The sequence below is a fragment of the Andrographis paniculata genome, unplaced genomic scaffold (assembly GCF_009805555.1).
Source record: "Andrographis paniculata isolate CXL003 unplaced genomic scaffold, ASM980555v1 Contig34END, whole genome shotgun sequence".
Classification (NCBI taxonomy): domain Eukaryota; kingdom Viridiplantae; phylum Streptophyta; class Magnoliopsida; order Lamiales; family Acanthaceae; genus Andrographis; species Andrographis paniculata.
In genome coordinates this window covers 2,629,643-2,647,493 of record NW_026137567.1, presented here as the reverse complement: position 1 = coordinate 2,647,493, position 17,851 = coordinate 2,629,643, and the positions used below count along the sequence as shown (strand labels likewise).

Genomic DNA, 17,851 nt, shown 5'->3' with positions numbered 1-17,851 from the left:
CACATTAGTAAATTAGGTAAATGCCTGAAGAATAGCAACTCCAAAGAAACTAACAGTTTTAACAATTATATTTATAATATGCATATATTAAGTGAATGATTGTCATTATTCATTAAAGCTGTAAGCAATCGAAATACATGACATAAAAAAAAAAATTATTCATCTAATCATAAATCATCAAACATAGCCGTTGAGATGCCGGTGCAAACTTTTTCATAGTCCCTCGCATCCTAAACATCTTTCCTACATGAACAATACTGCATAGTTATTTTTATCAGAGAGTTCCCCACTTATAAAACAATATCAATGGCAACCTCACTTAAGCAATTACAATATTCTTGAGAGCACACCATGTAATACTTACAGAACTTTTTGTAGAGAAATCTTTCAACTGTTCAAGTCAATCTTTACACAACCAGAAATGATAATATGCACAATAGCAATAAAACTAATTATTTATAAGCAATAATAAGTATATATTTCTGTCAATGGTCACTGATTCATCAACCCAATAGTAGATAAATAATAAATATCTTAAGCTGTCGCTCTTATTATTGCTATTATATTGATTTATTTTATTAAAATTTATTATTTTGACAAATTTAAAAACACGGTATACACAACAGAATAGACATAAATTATAAGATTGGTTACAGTACTGATTTTTGAAGCACGGTACACACAACATGTTGTGTATAATAAAGGTATGTGCTATTTTTTAATAATAACAAATGTGTTGTATACAAGTATGTCATGTGCTAAAATCAACTGTTGTGTGTGTTGTATGGGACTATAGCATGTGATGTATTTGTATTATATTAACATAGACAATGAGCTGTCTGTAGTAATATTTTGTGCCATTGAGACTATAGCATGTATTTTTTTGTTCATGTGTTGTATTTGTATTATATTAGCATATACAATGTGTTGTTTGTAGTAACATTATGTGTTGTCTAATAGTACACGATGTGTTATTCTATACAATGCTGAATCTTAAATTCAACGTTGTAGCCGCCGCTATAAATTATATATATAATCATGCTAAAAACCAATCTTATTATTAACATCATGTATAACAGCAGCGAGAAAGCCTAAATCCATTGCGGCAAAGAAACTTTCAAGCAGCTTCTGCTTGACTCATCCACTTTACGCCACCATTTCTACATCATTTTTATCTTTTAACAAAAAATAAGCATTAAGCATAATATTTTTAAAAAGGCTTACTGGTGAGAATCTAGCATCCTGTTGACTTCCACATACAACACAGTTTAGGGTTTAGAAACACAAGTTATATGTAGGCAAATTAATCTTTCCTTAAAATAACATCAATTGGTTTTCTTGAAAAAAACCAAAAATTATAGGTCTAACAATAAGTTGTAGTATAATCTAACAACTATTGGGGTTGCAACTTCATTAAATTTGGGATAGTAGCTCAAAAAGGGAAAAATATCTAGTGTTCATGCATAAGCATGGAACATGAAGTGGAACTTCATGCAAGAACATAAAGATAGCCTCGCTTGAGGTCATGAAATATGGCATCGCTAGCTACTGCTGGGATCGGATCGTATAATTGAATTTTGGGTAATTCAAAATGTTATAAATTTCTGCATTGCAAAAGTTTATAAGAAAGTTCTAAAAAATATTACGCCAATAAAAATGTATGCACAACCATGGCGAGAATACTTAAAAGAAGAAATGATGAGATACCAAATTGCAATTGCATCAGTAGATCTAGCTTAAGACTGTGTTGGAAATGGGGATGCTAATAAAATAAGAGGTCCAACGTCTCAAAGTAAACATAGTTTTACAATGTGATTGTCTCGCGGTTGAAACTACAATGTGTGGTCATGCACAGATCGATGGCTAAATAAATGCATCAAAGAACAACACACAAGGTTTTTACCCAGTTCAATTTTCCAACCAACGTCTGAGGGATTCTAATCCAGGAGTCTTAACTAAGTCAAACTCTTAGTCCAAACAAGACATCCAACAACTCTACCAAACTTATCTTTTACCCAAGCTCCATTCAGTTTTACAAACTCTAATGGACTAGTTGTTACAACTCGTAACTACTTCAGCAGACCAACGTCAAGCTAAGAATAAAGTGGCATACCAATTGGTTGTCTCCTTCGACTTCGACTCCAAAAATCCTTTTTTTCGTCACTTCAAACTTCCATGAATGAACCTTTTAACACTATGTAAAGTGAAGAGAAAAACGCACTTAGAGTGTTCTAAATCATCCACGATTCAAACACAAAACATACAAACAAAATACACACTACACACATAAGACAAAGTTGACTGAGTGCAGGGTTTTTTGCAGTGTGTACAAGGTCATAGATGCCATGCAGGGTGAAAGAGACACTTCATTGACATCTCCTGCACGTGTCTTCACAGGGCATATTTGTTTCTCATTCCAACGTGTATAGGACATATTTGAATACATCCAAAGTGACCAACTCGGTTAACATTTTGTCTGTGAGCAGGTTTCGCGAAATGGTGTCTAAAAATAGATGCAAAAAAAAGTTTTGGCAATTTGGATATTCCAATAATCTCCCCCTTTTTGGCATATGAAGCCACAGACGGCTTTAACATCCGAATGTTGTAACATCAGTCAAACACCAACAGTTTATCAAAAACTCAATTAACATAATAAAAAAATGGCAAAAGGCGGATGGCAATACTTAGTACTACTAAGCACTCCCCCTCTACAGCACACACTCCTATGTCTTGTTGCATCTTCTCCCCTTGTATTGTAGCAAAGCCTAAAAAATAAGGGGTCAAAGGTCAACTTCCTCCTTACCATCATCATCGTTGGGCACCTCGTCTTCCTCATCAAAGGCACTGGGATAACGAGGTAGCAGCCTCAAGACTTGTGCTACTTTCCTTTTCTGAGTTATGAGGGCAACAAACAGAGAACAATGTTCCTTCATTACTTTATTCTAACAACTCTTTACATTTCTCCACTCGGGCATCAGCGTCAAGTGGGCACCGAGGAGAAAGTCATTATGAAAATTTTTTAGGTTGGACTGGGCTAAAAACGATTGAATGGGAAACACTTCCTCATCGGGTTCAGGGTGAATTCCCTTGGAACTCAAAATAGACAAATCAAGCCCAGATAGGGCAACTGTGTCCAGGCGACTTTTGAATTAGAACAAAAGTCGATCATCTTCTTGACACCAGATAGCCAAAATTAATTAGCTCTAAGTGTTTATCAATAGAGAAAATGAGGGTACCCATATCAATGCTAACATTCATATTGTTGACAGTGGGAAAAAGTTGCATCCACAAATTCGAAAAAGACATTGATATTTCATCGTCAGCATGGTACCAGTCACTCTAGAGCATCCAAATGTTGAGGCATTCCCAACAGAAATGGTTTTGGAAATCTCCTTTGTTGATTCCTTCAGCAATTCGGATGACAGCTTTGTTTCGTCGTTCCCCCGTAGTTGCAACAGCTCATTGATCACTGCAGTGCTAAACTCCAAGATCTTTCCGCGCATATATATCTTATGATACCATAAGGAGTTAGGATCCGGTACCTTGCCACTAAGGTTGGCATAGAACTCCTTCACAGGACGGGGACAGTAGCACTCCAAGCTTGTTGCCCAAAACAACAAATGCCTCTCCTCCAAGAAGGCACAAAATCCGACATCGGTGTAGGCTCTTCGGATGAACTGGGCTTCAGTAATGACTTCCTATGCATAGCGACATCCAGATGCATAGTAGAAAGCCTCATTCAAGGCTTTGTCCTCACGGACTGCAGGGGCATCAAAAACTTCCTTGGACTTTTGAGACTTTGGCTTAGTTTGTTTGAAAGTCTTTGAAGTAGGGGCAGGGGCATCGCGAGACAAACCTCTAAACTTTATTTTGCGGAGTCCACCCAAAGCAGAAGACTCCTCATCAATTTTAAGGGGTTGCTCACCACCTTCGGTAGACACTCCGCCTTCATTAGGTACATTTGCATTCACGGGCTCACTGGCAGTTTCATCAACAACAGGGGCTTCAACTGTGATTGCAGCTCCGTCTACATCACCACCAGCAACAACTTCATTTCCTTGAGGATCAACATCGTTCTCCTCTGCATTTCCTTCTTCCACACCAGCATTTTCTTCAGCCACTTCATCAATCGATGATCAATTTCCTCTAGAGCACCTTTATTTTTGGTTTTCATAGGTGCGTGTCTTGGTTAAAGATCGATTTGGACAACAACAACACTTTCTTCAACTTGTCCTTCAATTCCTTCAGATATAGGGCAATCTCCAGTAGTTGGGACAACAATTCTCTCAATATGAACATCAACAGTTGTTCTTCCTTCGGCACTATGTACCACTCCCTTATTCCCACGTTCTTCAACTGTTTCGAGGACAGGGTAAATGAGTTTGGTTGCTTTCTTTCCTCTCTTGGAAGTTCCATTCTTCTTCTTTGACACAATCTTTGGCTTCACATTTCGGGAAGCACCATCGAAACGAGTTTTCACCATGATCAGAATTTTTGAGAAAGAACTTTAAACAATTCCGAAAATTTAAGACTTGGAGAGAATGTAAGTGATAAAATATACTCTCTGATCCTTATCGATATACACACAGGAAATCAAAACCCTTCATACACCATCATGGTAAACGTGCGTGAGTGTCAGACCGTCGTTTCAACACCGAACCACTGCCCAAGGAGCCAATCACTTCAGCCTTAAAAGGCTATACAATTTCCCTTCCAATAGCAAAATGCCACATTTTTCTCCTTTCTTTTATTTTCCAATATTTCAAAATATATCCAATTAAAATCCCATAAATATTGAACCTAGTTTCTTCGATAAATCAAATTAGGCAAGGTATGAACACATACTAAGTCCTTTCTCAATTTCTCAAACCGACCAGAATCCAGGGCTTTGGTGAAGATGTTAGCCTTCTAAAACTCAGTTCCAATATGTATCAATTTGCACACTTCAGCTTCCACGAGCTCTCGAATATAATGGTATCGAATTTCAATGTGCTTCGTTCGACCATATTGAACTGAATTTTTGGTGATGTTAATTGCACTGGTGCCATCACACCACGGTACAAACGAATCCTTCTCAATCCCATAATCAATCAACATTTGCTTAATCCAAAGTAATTATGCACAACAGCTTCCAACTGCAACATACTTCACTTCAACAGTGGATAGAACAATCGAACTCTGCTTCTTCGAACTCCTACTTATCAAGTTTTCAGTAATGTAAAAACATCCTCCCGTTATACTCTTTTGATCATCACAACATTCGGCTCAGTCAGAATCAATGAATCCAATTAGATCAACCGATGATCTTTCCGAATACCATAATCCAAGTTCGGAGGTTCCATGAATATACCTTGAGATTCGCTTTGCTGCCTTCAAGTGGGATTCTTTCGGGACTGATTGAAATCGGGCACAAACACCGACACTAAACGTACTGTCTGGTCTGCTAGAGTAAGATACAACATACTCCCAATAATACTCATATAAAGCTTCTGATCAAAATCCTTCCCTTCAATATCCTTCGGCAACTTGTCCTATTGTCCCCGCGGATAGTCTTAGAGCTCCGCATACCAAACTTTTCAATCATGTCTTTGCATACTTGGTTTGGTGTTTTTACCAGAGGTAACTATTTTACATTTTTAAGTTCATTTTGTATTCTTTCCTATTTTCTCATTTAAAATATTTAATAAAAATTCTATTGTCTAATTAAAACATCATATCCACCGCTTATATTTTTCATTCAAATTTTTACTATTTCTAAAATAACTCAAAAACACCAAAACACAACATATCTAATCATAGCCACAAAGTATGGAGATATTAGGCATAAGTTTAGTCCACAAATAAAACCCACTTAGATCAACACAGTTTAAACACCTATTTATAATAAGCCAACCAAGAAACTACTTAACCAAAAAAAAATCATTATATTGCCTGCAAAATACTCCTATCACTCTTGAGATCAGTTTTGAATTCCACCAGTGACATATCATTCTACCTTTTATAATAATAATAATAATTAAAAAAAAAAGTGACTAATCGTAACAACTAATTCATCTACCTTTATGGAAAATATCAACTTTCTAAATGTCCGACTCATCAATAGAAATACTACATGATCCATAAATAAGAAATTATCCAAAAAAAAAAAAAAACCTCGCTTACCTTTTGCATTTCAAATTTGAAAACAAAATAATAAGAAAAGATTCTTACAGAAATTATCAACAAAGAGACATTTGCCATTGAATTCTGAAAGTTCAGAAATTGTCTGAGCGGAAGCCACAACCCACACGACCACTGCTAGATGACATGGGAAAGGTATTGGAGAATTTAAAAAATCAACAATGAATGAATCGAGTAGATAATGAAAACCGATGGGTTGCGGTCTCCGGTCAGACACTTTTCTGAACTTTCCCAATATAGCAAGCCGGCTGTTCCGGCAAAAAATAAAGAGAAGAAATAACGGAAAGAATGAGGGGAAGGAAGAGAAAGAGGAAGAAACTGGCGTGGGCGGCGGCGGTGGAAAGTGGACCGGATGTTTTACGACAAAAACGTTGGGGGACGGAGAGGCGGTGGATAGGGTTTGGGTTAGGGCTTTTTTGTTTATATAATAAAATTAAGTATATTTTTAGTTGGATATAAAAATTAAAAATAATATTTTATTTGTCCGGCTCTCCAATCTCATTTATCTTTTGCATTATATATTATTATTAAAAATATTTTCTCTTTTTAAGTATGTATAATATTTATTATAATAGTATGATAAAATATTAATACAAATATTTTTGTTATTTTTTTAAATTTATATCATTTTTTATATAATAATTAATATTAAAAATTAATAAATAAAAAATAAATAAAACTATTAAAACATGACGAAGAAAGTAATATTTTAATTTTTAAAAAATACTATTAGAATATTATAAAAAATTTTAAAAAAACAAATAAAAAATACTAATGAATTTGAAAAAGTAAATAGAAAATTATGTATTAAAGTACTATAATAAAATTATGAGTGAAATTATATGTACATAATTTTTTGTTAAGGGAGATAGTATAATACTTACTTTTTCTCGAAGTAATTGCCTTATTTTATTAATTGACTTATTTTATTAATTATAAAATATTTAAAGTAATATTATTTAATTAGTTAATATTAGTGAATTGTAATATTATTTTATTAATTTTTATATAATTAATAATATTAATAGTTTTAAAATAAATTTAATATATATAAAATTAAATAATTTTATAATTTGTATTTAAATATTTTAAAACTTATATCATAATATGCAATATGAATTTATTTTATAGAGAATGAGATTCCTATAATATAAGTAAATAAAAAAAATACATGTATTTATTTATAATTAATATAAACTACAATCGAGATTTGTGTGTTTGATTACTTTTGTATAACAAAGTAATCCTTTTTAAATATATGCATTTGTTACTTTTGTTTTGATTTCGGATGCATTATTCGTAACAATCAGTGGAGATGAGACCATTAGAGATTTATGTTGTTTGCAAATCATACACGTTCGGACGTATTAGGATTAAATTGGTTTCATAAATCAATACGAGTTCTTATAGCGTATTTCTGTCCTGACTCACCGGACCACGAAAAACTTCATATAGGGCAATTTGAGGATGGGTAACCCTAAGTGCGCGTAAGTGAGGAAATAAGTGCGCTGGAAGCACTCATATTGACTTGTGGGGCCAGTCTAATCCCGATAAGTCCGATCTTGTGTAGCTTGCGGGCCGGGATGTCATATGTATTCATTGTCTATCTGATTGAGTGGACGTACAAGCATGTGGGATTTTTAGTTCAATTCAATTTTTTTTTAAAGTTGTTTAATTGGTTTTTAAGTAATTCTAATACTCCTTTCATCGATCCCTTTTGATTTGGATTCTTTTTTTTATTATTTATTTCCCTTCCTTCTCTGGTAAAGTTGGCCATGACATATCGCATCGCAGCTAAGAGCCTCCTACCTAGTCAAATACTGAACTAAAAAAAGAAGAATACCATCATCGAGTACTGAATCGGATTCAGAGATCACCAGCCTATCGAACCAAAGGCTGACCAGGCACTTTTGTTGTTGCAGAATTAGACAATGAAGAACCATAAGACTGAATTACCTGGGATGCCTGTGCCCATAAGAAATCCCGGAGCCACCCATTAATAGTAATAGAACTCTGCGCGAAGTTTCCTCCCTGTTGTTCCATTGTCCCTAATAAATGGGCTTCTAAGCCCCCTTTTCAGCCTCGGATAAGTCCCCCTCCTTCAACTCCCTGTTTGGGTCTGCTTAAGTGACCATAGAAAGTCCTGACTGGTCGTCCGAAGAAGCCCAGGTTGGCGATGATAAAGCTGTGTTTCTATAGGCAGAAGGCGAGAGGGAATGGAATATTCACGATGAGGGATATATCAGATGGGATAGGGCAGAAAGTATTGTAGATATGTAATGTTCTATGGTCGGTCCGTGACCCCTGGATGCCGAATAAAATAAAATTGAACGTATATTTGAATTATGGGAAGGAGTATATCTTACCACATCATTGCAGTTTGTACAGTCACCTCTATTGTTGATTATTTAAAGCCGAAAATATAAGTATGTTAACTCATGATTTGGTTGATATTGTTATGTTCGCACATAGTTTGGTTGATATTGTTCTTTAATCTGATTCATAGTTGTTATGAATTGAAAGATATTGTATTGGTAATATAGTCAATGATCGGTTTATGGATTTGTTAATGTTTTATGACACCTTTACCGCCGAAACTCCCCACAAGTTTTTTCCACATGGCACGTTAATTTTTCTCTCCGTCATATCACGAAGAACTTCAATTATATTTTACACCCACATTAAAAAATCTTTTAAAATTTTCATATTTTTCATTTTATTAAAAATTTTTATATATTTTTTAAATAAAAAATTATATATTTTCATCATATATATATATTTTGTAATATTTAATAAAAATAAATTAGTTTTTTCTTAACAAAATAAATTAAGAAAAAATAATTTTTATGTATCACACTCGTATAATAATTACAATTTTAAATTATAAATTTAAAATATTAAATAAAAAATTAATTAACAAAATTTAAATATTTTAAATAAAACAAAGTTTTTATAAATATAATTTTTATATTTTATTATATATTATAAATATTATTTTTATTATTTATTAAATGATAAAAAAAAGGCCATGACCCAATAAAAAATGAAAAAACTGTACACTCATAGGTAATCGTCTCTCATGTCAGGAGCAATTTTTTTTTTTATAAAAGAATGCTGACATGAGGCGCTAGCTGGGAAGCACCCCCGTTGTGTTGAGGGTGGCCTTAATAGTCTATCGTCCATTAGATTTTTTAATGTGTTTTGTTAATTGAATGATTAAAGTTTAATTTTTTTTTTTTGTAGTGATTGAAATTTAATTTTGTATTATTCATGAAGAAGCAAAGGACAAATTATTTTCCACAATATTTGTAACGTAGGAGATACCATTAAAAATATTTGATTTAATCACTAGTAACAAAAACATTTGTCCGTCACAACTTACATTTGTAATAATTTTATTACGAATATTTTTTGTGACGGATTAAATGTCGTAATAAAAGGATATCTATAATCATCTAAAGAACGTTGACTATAATTATTTTTTACAAAAATTATTATGACAAAATATTTGTTACACTGTATGTTATGCCCAAATATTGTAACAAAGTTGTAATAAAAAAGAGCTTTTATTACCAATTTTCAACCATGGCATAACATTCATTACGTATGTCTTTTCGTTTTTTTGGCGTGAAAATTTACAGCCGTCATTCTTCAAGTGCATTCTCGATAAACTTCAGTCAAACCTAATAACATACAAACTAAGTTTAGTAATACAATTTTATTTTTTTTAATGACGTGAAAATCTCCGACTACTATTTTATGAGTGTACTCTTGATAAACTTTCGATCGAACCTAATAGCCTGCAAACTAAATCCGACGAACCGAAGGTGCGTAGTTCAACCGGTTGAACCTTCCCTTAACATGCTAGAAGACAGTCACACTACAATCACAAGTTCACCAACAACATTACATATTTCACCATAATAGTAAAATATACACAAAAGAATACTTGAAATAAAATTAAACCAGAACAAGAATGAGGACGATGAAATGGTGCCTGTCCTGAACTGAACTTACACACAAAATCAACCCCTTTGAGAGGTAGGAAGATAGGTCTGTCATAACTTACAAAAAACACAACAAATAATTATCAAACATATGATCAGACAGACAGACAGACAAAAAGAGTTACCAACAAAAGAATCAATGCAACCAACCAAATATCAATCCAAATCCCAAAATCTTCATCCACATCCCTAATCTTTCTTCTCCAAGTATCTACACAACACAAACCCTACCACACCCCTTCTTCTTATTTTACCTTTCCCGAAACGACGTCGGCACAGAACCGAACGGAAGCTCGATTTCTACACACTTCCTGTCCAACTGTTCCCTAATCATCGCAATTGAGGCCACAGATTTCCAGCACCGGGCCGTCCCTCGAGACGAACGGATTTATCCGAACCCACAAAAGGGTCAATATCGACGTGATTAGAACCGACCATATCACGACCACCGTCGGGACCCTTTCTTGCCTCCCCATCAACCCCTTGAGGAATGGGTACAGATGCATTATAACCCATATTGCAAAGAACATCCTACCGAACAACGGACCCCACGAGTCGTATCCGTTATTGATTGCGTTAGAAACTCCCGCAAGCACGCCGATTACATTCATGATCAACAAAGTCGTCGGGGGTATCAACAACGACGTCCACTTCACGAGATATAGCTCCGCAAAACCCTCGTCGTCCCCTCCCTTCGACGTCACTGTGAAATTCGTATTCACGCCCGCCAACACTTTGAGCAATCCTTGCAAGAGCGCAAATAGATGCGACGAAACGCCGCCTATGACCCAAAATTGCTCGTTCCTCCACCAATCGTCGAGCTCCACACCGCCCCATTGCATTTCTAGGACACCCGTCACGGCGATCAAGATGAAAAGCGCCATAAATATGATGCTCGCGTAATTGCTTATCTAAAATCGCAAAAGAATACGTTAGTTACAGTGCAAAAGAACAAAAAATATCGCATGGAAGATACAATACATACCTCGGGGACGATAAATTTTCCGGTAAGAAGACAAAAGGCGGGGAGAGTGCAATACACGAGCAATGGAATCGAAGTCCACGGATATACGACGGAGTTTATGTAGGAAAACCTTTCCAACCACTTCAATCCACCTCCATAGCCATACCAAATCGGGCAGTGTTTACTTAAAAAAATTTCGACAGATCCAAGAGCCCATCGTAGAACTTGGTGAAGACGGTCCGACAAGTTGATTGGAGCCGACCCTTTGAACGCGGGCCTCTTAGGCATGCAGTAAACGGAACGCCACCCATGGCAGTGCATTTTGAACCCCGTTAAAATATCTTCCGTGACTGATCCGTATATCCATCCAACCTGGTACGTAACCAGTAATTTTAGATGGGAAACAAGAATTCGTCGTAAAAAATGGTAATACAAAAATCAAAAGACTAAAGGCATGGCGTACCTCCTTTCCCCATTCGGTCTTGTCTTCGTAACCACAGCTGATCACATGAATCGCTTCCATCAAAAGTGATGCGGAGCTAATGGCCTTGTTCACGCCGCCATTTTCAAGAAGTGTTGAAGCCACAAACACCGGGGATTGTCCAAACTTCTTCTCAAGTTTCTCTTGCGGAAGAAGTGCTCGACTAATACTAGTTGTCTCTAAAATGAATAAAGAAAACTACAAATCAGCATCATTGGTACATGCGGAGTCATAGTAGGAAATTCTAAGGTTGTGTTATTTTGTCGGTTTTAAGACAGATTTTCACTATTCAGATTATGTTTTTATATTATACTATAAATTTATTTTACATTCAAAATATCACACCAATGTCTATTTATATCCCATCATATAACTATTCAAATTCAATTTTTTACTATTCAAAAATCCAAACCCAAAAGCTCAAACCCGCAAACAAACACACCCTAATTATTCATTAACACCCCACCCCACCCCCACCCCAATTCTTGAAATTAAAGGTTTACCTTCAATCCCTTCCTCGATGGTTTCGAGAGCATGTATTTGCTTTGACGCGTCTCTATGCTTTGATTTCTTATCTTTCTTCGATTTTTCTTTCTTATTGTTCCTAAGACAGCAACAGCAGCAAAAGCACCACTTGGGCCAGCAGTTGCACGTCTTGCTCGGCTTCTTCTTCTTCTTAGGTGCATCATAGCCGTACAAGGCCTGTCGTCTAAAGACACACCCCGTACCAACATATATAGGTCCTTGAAGACCGTCCAAACCCTTCATATTGATCTACTCACAGACAGGCCAGACCATGACCGTTAGCGCACAAACGCAAGTGTAATAACAAAACCAAACGAAACAAGAAATGATATACTTACATCAAAGAAGACAACATTCCGGTTAGAGTATCTATCATGACTATCAATCCCATCAAATCTTTGCGGAAACTGGACATAGCACACTTTCTTTCCTGAGGTAGGGTCCATCATAAAACACATTGCCTCTCTGAGAGCTTTGCTGTTATTAATGTAGTGATCACAGTCAACATTCAGAATATATGGAGCATTTGACAGAACTGCCGAAACCCGAATCTGAAGAAATTACAAAGAGAAGAAACATGTGCTGTAAGTAAACGACCGGATTATAGTGTAAGAAGTATGACAGCCTATTTTCTATTACCAGTGCATTCATAGCTCCTGCTTTCTTATGATGTTCAAATCCAGGCCTCTTTTCACGGGAAACATAAACCAGGCGAGGTAATTCGTTTCCTTCCACATCACGAACAACATCGTTACCAATGAACACCTGTTGAGACAAGAATTGAAAATGTAATGAAATAAGCCCAAAAAATTACCGTAGGATAAATGACAGAAATCGTAGTGGAATTTATAGCTAACCTGGATCATGCCAGGATGGTCGCGGACATTGTTGCCTGGCCAGGCTGTTCCATCCTGCATTGTCCAACCTTCCTCGGGAACCTTTTCTGCCTTGGCCACTAAACTGTTGATCCGGACTTTGAACTCTTCATACTCTCTCTGCCGTCAATAAACAAATATGGGAAACGAAATTAAACAAATATGGGAAACAAAATTACATATGAACAATTTGCATACTCAAAAAAGAAAATGAGACAGACCTTTATTGCACGACGTTCTCTCACGAATGCAGGATGAACTTTGTTTTTGAGATAGTCGATCTTCTGAGAGAAGTACCATTCTGGAGCACGCGGTTCAACATTGAACTTCTTGCAAAATGGAACCCATTTCCTGGCAAATTCTGATGTCTCGGAAAGTGCCTCAAAAGTAAGCATAGCTGCACCATCATCTGACACATAACACGACACGTTGTCGACCGGATAATCCACCGCTAGGATGGAGAGAACTGTGTTTGCTGTAATCAGAGGAGGCTCTTTCATCGGATCAACCGTGCTGACAAATATATCTATATTGGCTAACTCTGAAGGTTTCCCTTCTTTTTCATACCTAGAGATAATTGCACAATGTCGGTATCAGTGAATTAAGAAAGCTAAAATGATAATTTAAAAGCAGTAGAGAGAGAGAGAGAACAATCAATTCCATGTACCTAAGCGACAGTCGATCAAGATAGGTTTCTCGCTGAATCGGATACCATTTAGGGAACTGATCCAGTATCCAAGATACAGCGAACCATATTTCACAAATAACTGATGTCAGCCATAAGCCAAAAGCATCGGGAACTGGATGGAGAATTCTATAGTGAAAGAATAAGCCGAGAATGACGAGCCGAAGCATAATTATCATCCTGTATGGGTTTATCTTGCTCGAAGGAATTGGCAATTTCCTCGAAAGTGGCTGCCTGCCTTCATCCATCCTACCAAAGGGACAAAAAAGATTAAAATCTCCAATAGAAAATAAATAAATAAATCGACAGAAATTTAAAGTAGAGAAGTACAACTTACATAGGTAGATCAGCATCGAGTTCACTCCCGTCAAAGTCTCCATCACCATTTCCCCCATGATGTTTGATCACTTGAAGCTTCTCACTCTGCCTCTTTTTCCAGTCCTCCATACGATCCTTCCACGCAACACTTCCATAGCCATACAGCGCAATGTCTTTCTCAGGAACCATCGAACGGGGGTGCACTAGTACATAAACCCACCCCAAATAAATTAAATGAACTAACCACATTCAAAACTTTAAATGAATAAGGCTCTTTGGCAAAATAAAAATTACAATGTGGCGCTGGAGCAGAAGATGGATGAATTCCATTCGCTTGTTCTGCATACGGAGGAACAATTATAGCACTCTGATTAAGTTCTGCAAGCTCGGCATCCTAAAAGCAATCCAAATTAAGTTAGTTAACGACAACCATGCCAAAAAGGAAGAAGGTAGATAAATCTTTTAGTTACCTCTTCACCGTAGGTCAAAAGAGGGATATCTAGAGATGGAGAAGACACATTTTGTTTCGCATTTGTGCCTGAATAACCATGGAGAGAGTTTATGCTGCCATTTTGCTTCATCCCCATTGCCTCGGCATCTCCATAATCGAACTCGTGCTCCAAATCATCAATGTCATCTTCCTCCTCATCGCCCTCAACTCTCGGGCTACCTAAAGTACCAATGCAAATTAAAAATCCCAAATCAAAAAAATACAAATAGTGAAAAAAAAAGGGGATAATCTGAAAAAAGAACTCACCTTTGATGCGCTTGTATCGGGTTTTGCACTGAGGACAAGACTGGCTTCCCTCCTTCCGTTCGTACTCATAGCAAGTCCGGCAAACAGGGAAGGCACATTCATTGCATGCGACAAAGAGCTCTCCATCTACTGTTATTTCCACTTCGTCCCCACAAATTTGGCATATTTGGCCGCTTAGTTCTTGAACAGACTTAATCTATTACAAGAGACAAGAGAGTTCTATTAATTAGACTTAAACTACACATCGCATAACTAGTTAACGCACATTTTGTCTTACATTCAATGACCAACTCGACAATACTCAAAAAACGACAAAACACAGATTTTTTAGCATTTTCGAAAACAATGACACAAGTTTTCGATATTTGGACTAGCTTTCCAGTTCTTGAACTCTCTGGAAATTAACAAGACTGTACACGTAACAACGACATTCTTAATTTCAGCAATTAACAGCTGTCGGGGACAGCTTCTCAACCTGCATTTTACATATGTAAGCAACTACAGCAAAGTCAATTTCCTCTCGGAAATTATCACGTGAAGGTAAGACTAATCAGAGGTATAAAGCCCACAACAGATAACTGAATCGCACATTTCAGATCCCCAGAAGAATTTCACTACAGAAAGGGTTGCACGAAATTTTATTCCGATCATTATCCCGGAAAACTATTGGACCATCCACAGCCATTGCAAGGTACAGTTTGGAAGCAAACTAGAACATCATATATCATAATGGTAAGAAAGAATTGAACTCAGAATCAAATACATGAATCAATCAATGTAGTCTCATTTCCGAAAATAATCTTCTTACATACACAACTAAGGTTATAAAAAACCAAACAAATGCCTGAAATCATACACAACAGAATAGGCAACAAATGCAGCATTTCAAAGATCCCCAAGTAAGCGATGAACATAGACAGATAAACAGATAGACAGACCACATTCCATTGCATTCCATTCCACAAAGCAGAAATCTAAAAATGAAAATCTGAAAGCAAAACCAACATCCCAGATGGAAATGGATTATGAACACGAAGAACAAGAAATAAGCAGACCCACCCTGGCGGTTTCATCGGCATTGATAAGCACAAACTCGTTCCTATTGTGAGAACCAGCAATGAGTCTTCCTCCAGTGTTCATCGCCATTCCCCACAACAACGAAGAATCCCCAAAACCCTTTCAAATCCCTAAAACCCGAAATTTCTCAAATCCTCGCCCTCTATCCAGAATCAAAATTTTCTACAAAGATCTCGCCTTTGGATTGACTTCCAAATCTTGCAATCAAAGCCGTAACCCAACCTAAACCCGCTCTAGATTTAACTCCCAATGCCCCCAGAAACTGCTGCTCTCTTCTCCCCCTCCCTATCCAAAACCTCACCGGAATAAGGTAAAACCTCGATCAAATCCACGCAAGATTCAACCTTTCTGTAAAAAAAAAATAAAAAAAATCAAAACAATCCACCGGTTGCGTCACAAAATCAGAAGAACCCAATTGGAGGCAGGGAGTGAATGTGAAGTGTAGTTGCGAAGACACGGATAAAAAACACAGCACAAGACTCTGGAGACAGTCGAGAAATTAAACGAATAAATGTAATAAACAAATTTTAAGGGAGAAGAAAAAAGAAAGGGTTGGGGAGGAGGGGGGGCGAGGCTTATAAATGTGTGTTCTCTTGATAAATGCTGAGAAATTAAATTAAATCGACAATTAATTAATATTGAAAAGAAATCGCGTGGATTTTGTTTTACAAGCTAGCTAGCGCTGCACTGGAGCATGGCTGGACAGAACCAACGGACTGACTTTTAACATAGAGAGAGAGAGAGAGAGAGATGATGATGATAATAACAATAATAGAAAGCAAGAATTAGTAGTGAGTGGGGATAGAGAGAGAAATGGACGTGGGTGGACTTGGGATTCTATAATCTATTGTAATAACAATTCACAAAACTCTCTCTCCTCTCTCTCTCCTCTCTCTCTCATTGTTGTCCTGCTGCTGCTTCTTCCTTCTAATTTAATTAAGATTTGGGAAGTTAGAATTGCAGAATTTGGGCCCCCATATGAGAATGCGGTGGCGGATTCTAATGTAATTGTATTTTGTAGAGAGAGAAAGAGGAATTTTGTGGTTGTGATAATGATGGGTGGGGTGGGGCGGGGTGGGGTGGCCCTTTGTGTAGGCAAGAATCCAGCTGTGTTTGTGTGTCTTCTCTTTCTTTCTTTCTTTCTTTCTTCTTCTTTCTCTCTCTGGATGTTATTTTTGTGCTTAATATTATTTTCGTGTCTGAATGTCTTTTTCTTACACTGGACCCTTCTTTTCTTTGCTAGTCCCCGGACTACGGCACCGAATAAATCTACACCGTTAATAGTTTAAGGTAATGGTGTTGATGGACCTAGGTATTGAAATCCATGGATTTTTGCCTTTTTGTGACCATTTTCTTTTTTTTTTCTTTTTAATTTGTCACTTTAGAAATTTTAATTTATGATTATAATAATAATATTTTTTGATATAAAGGAAGGAAGAGGTGGTGTTCTTCTAACACAGTTTACTTCGTGTGGAAATTCCCAGTATTTTATTATTTATTTAATTCTCTCTGTATATAAGTATATCTTATTATTCCTTAGAATTATGTTATAATTTTTTATTATGTACTTCCTCCGTCTCAAAAAAAAAATATCCATTTACTTTTTCACGTAATTTTAGAAATATTAGTATTATATTAGAATATATTAGGAATAAAGTAAAAATGACTAAAATAACCTTGTTATTATGTGTGATATAAAGGTAATGATTAATATATTGTAAGTTGTAAGGGTATTTGTAATGTTAGTTAGATAGTACAGTTACTAAAAAAATAAATAGATATTTTATTATGGGACGGACTGAAATGAAAAAATGAATACTTTGTTATGAGACGAATGGAGTATTAAATTTGTATTTATTTCATTTATAATACATAATTTTATTTATTAATAATTTATTAGTTACTAAAAATAATAATTGATTTATTATTATACTTTTTACTTATTTATTATATTTTTTACAGATTTTTTAATAAATTTATTC

The 17,851-nt window shown here is 35.9% G+C and overlaps 1 protein-coding gene across 1 annotated transcript; it reads right to left on the bottom strand.

Annotated features, from left to right (window-relative positions):
• Window positions 1–10,107: 10,107 nt before the first annotated feature.
• On the bottom strand, window positions 10,108–16,737 carry LOC127248536 (cellulose synthase A catalytic subunit 5 [UDP-forming]-like). The gene is made up of 14 exons (XM_051270916.1): window positions 15,852–16,737; window positions 14,793–14,988; window positions 14,506–14,705; window positions 14,330–14,429; window positions 14,055–14,238; window positions 13,700–13,966; window positions 13,254–13,599; window positions 13,015–13,152; window positions 12,797–12,922; window positions 12,496–12,708; window positions 12,136–12,406; window positions 11,615–11,811; window positions 11,173–11,523; window positions 10,108–11,098 (listed from the first exon to the last, which is right to left on the bottom strand). The coding sequence occupies exons 1-14, from the start codon at window positions 15,936–15,938 to the stop codon at window positions 10,514–10,516; spliced, it is 3,261 nt and encodes a 1,086-aa protein (XP_051126873.1). The 5' UTR covers window positions 15,939–16,737; the 3' UTR covers window positions 10,108–10,513.
• Window positions 16,738–17,851: the final 1,114 nt, after the last annotated feature.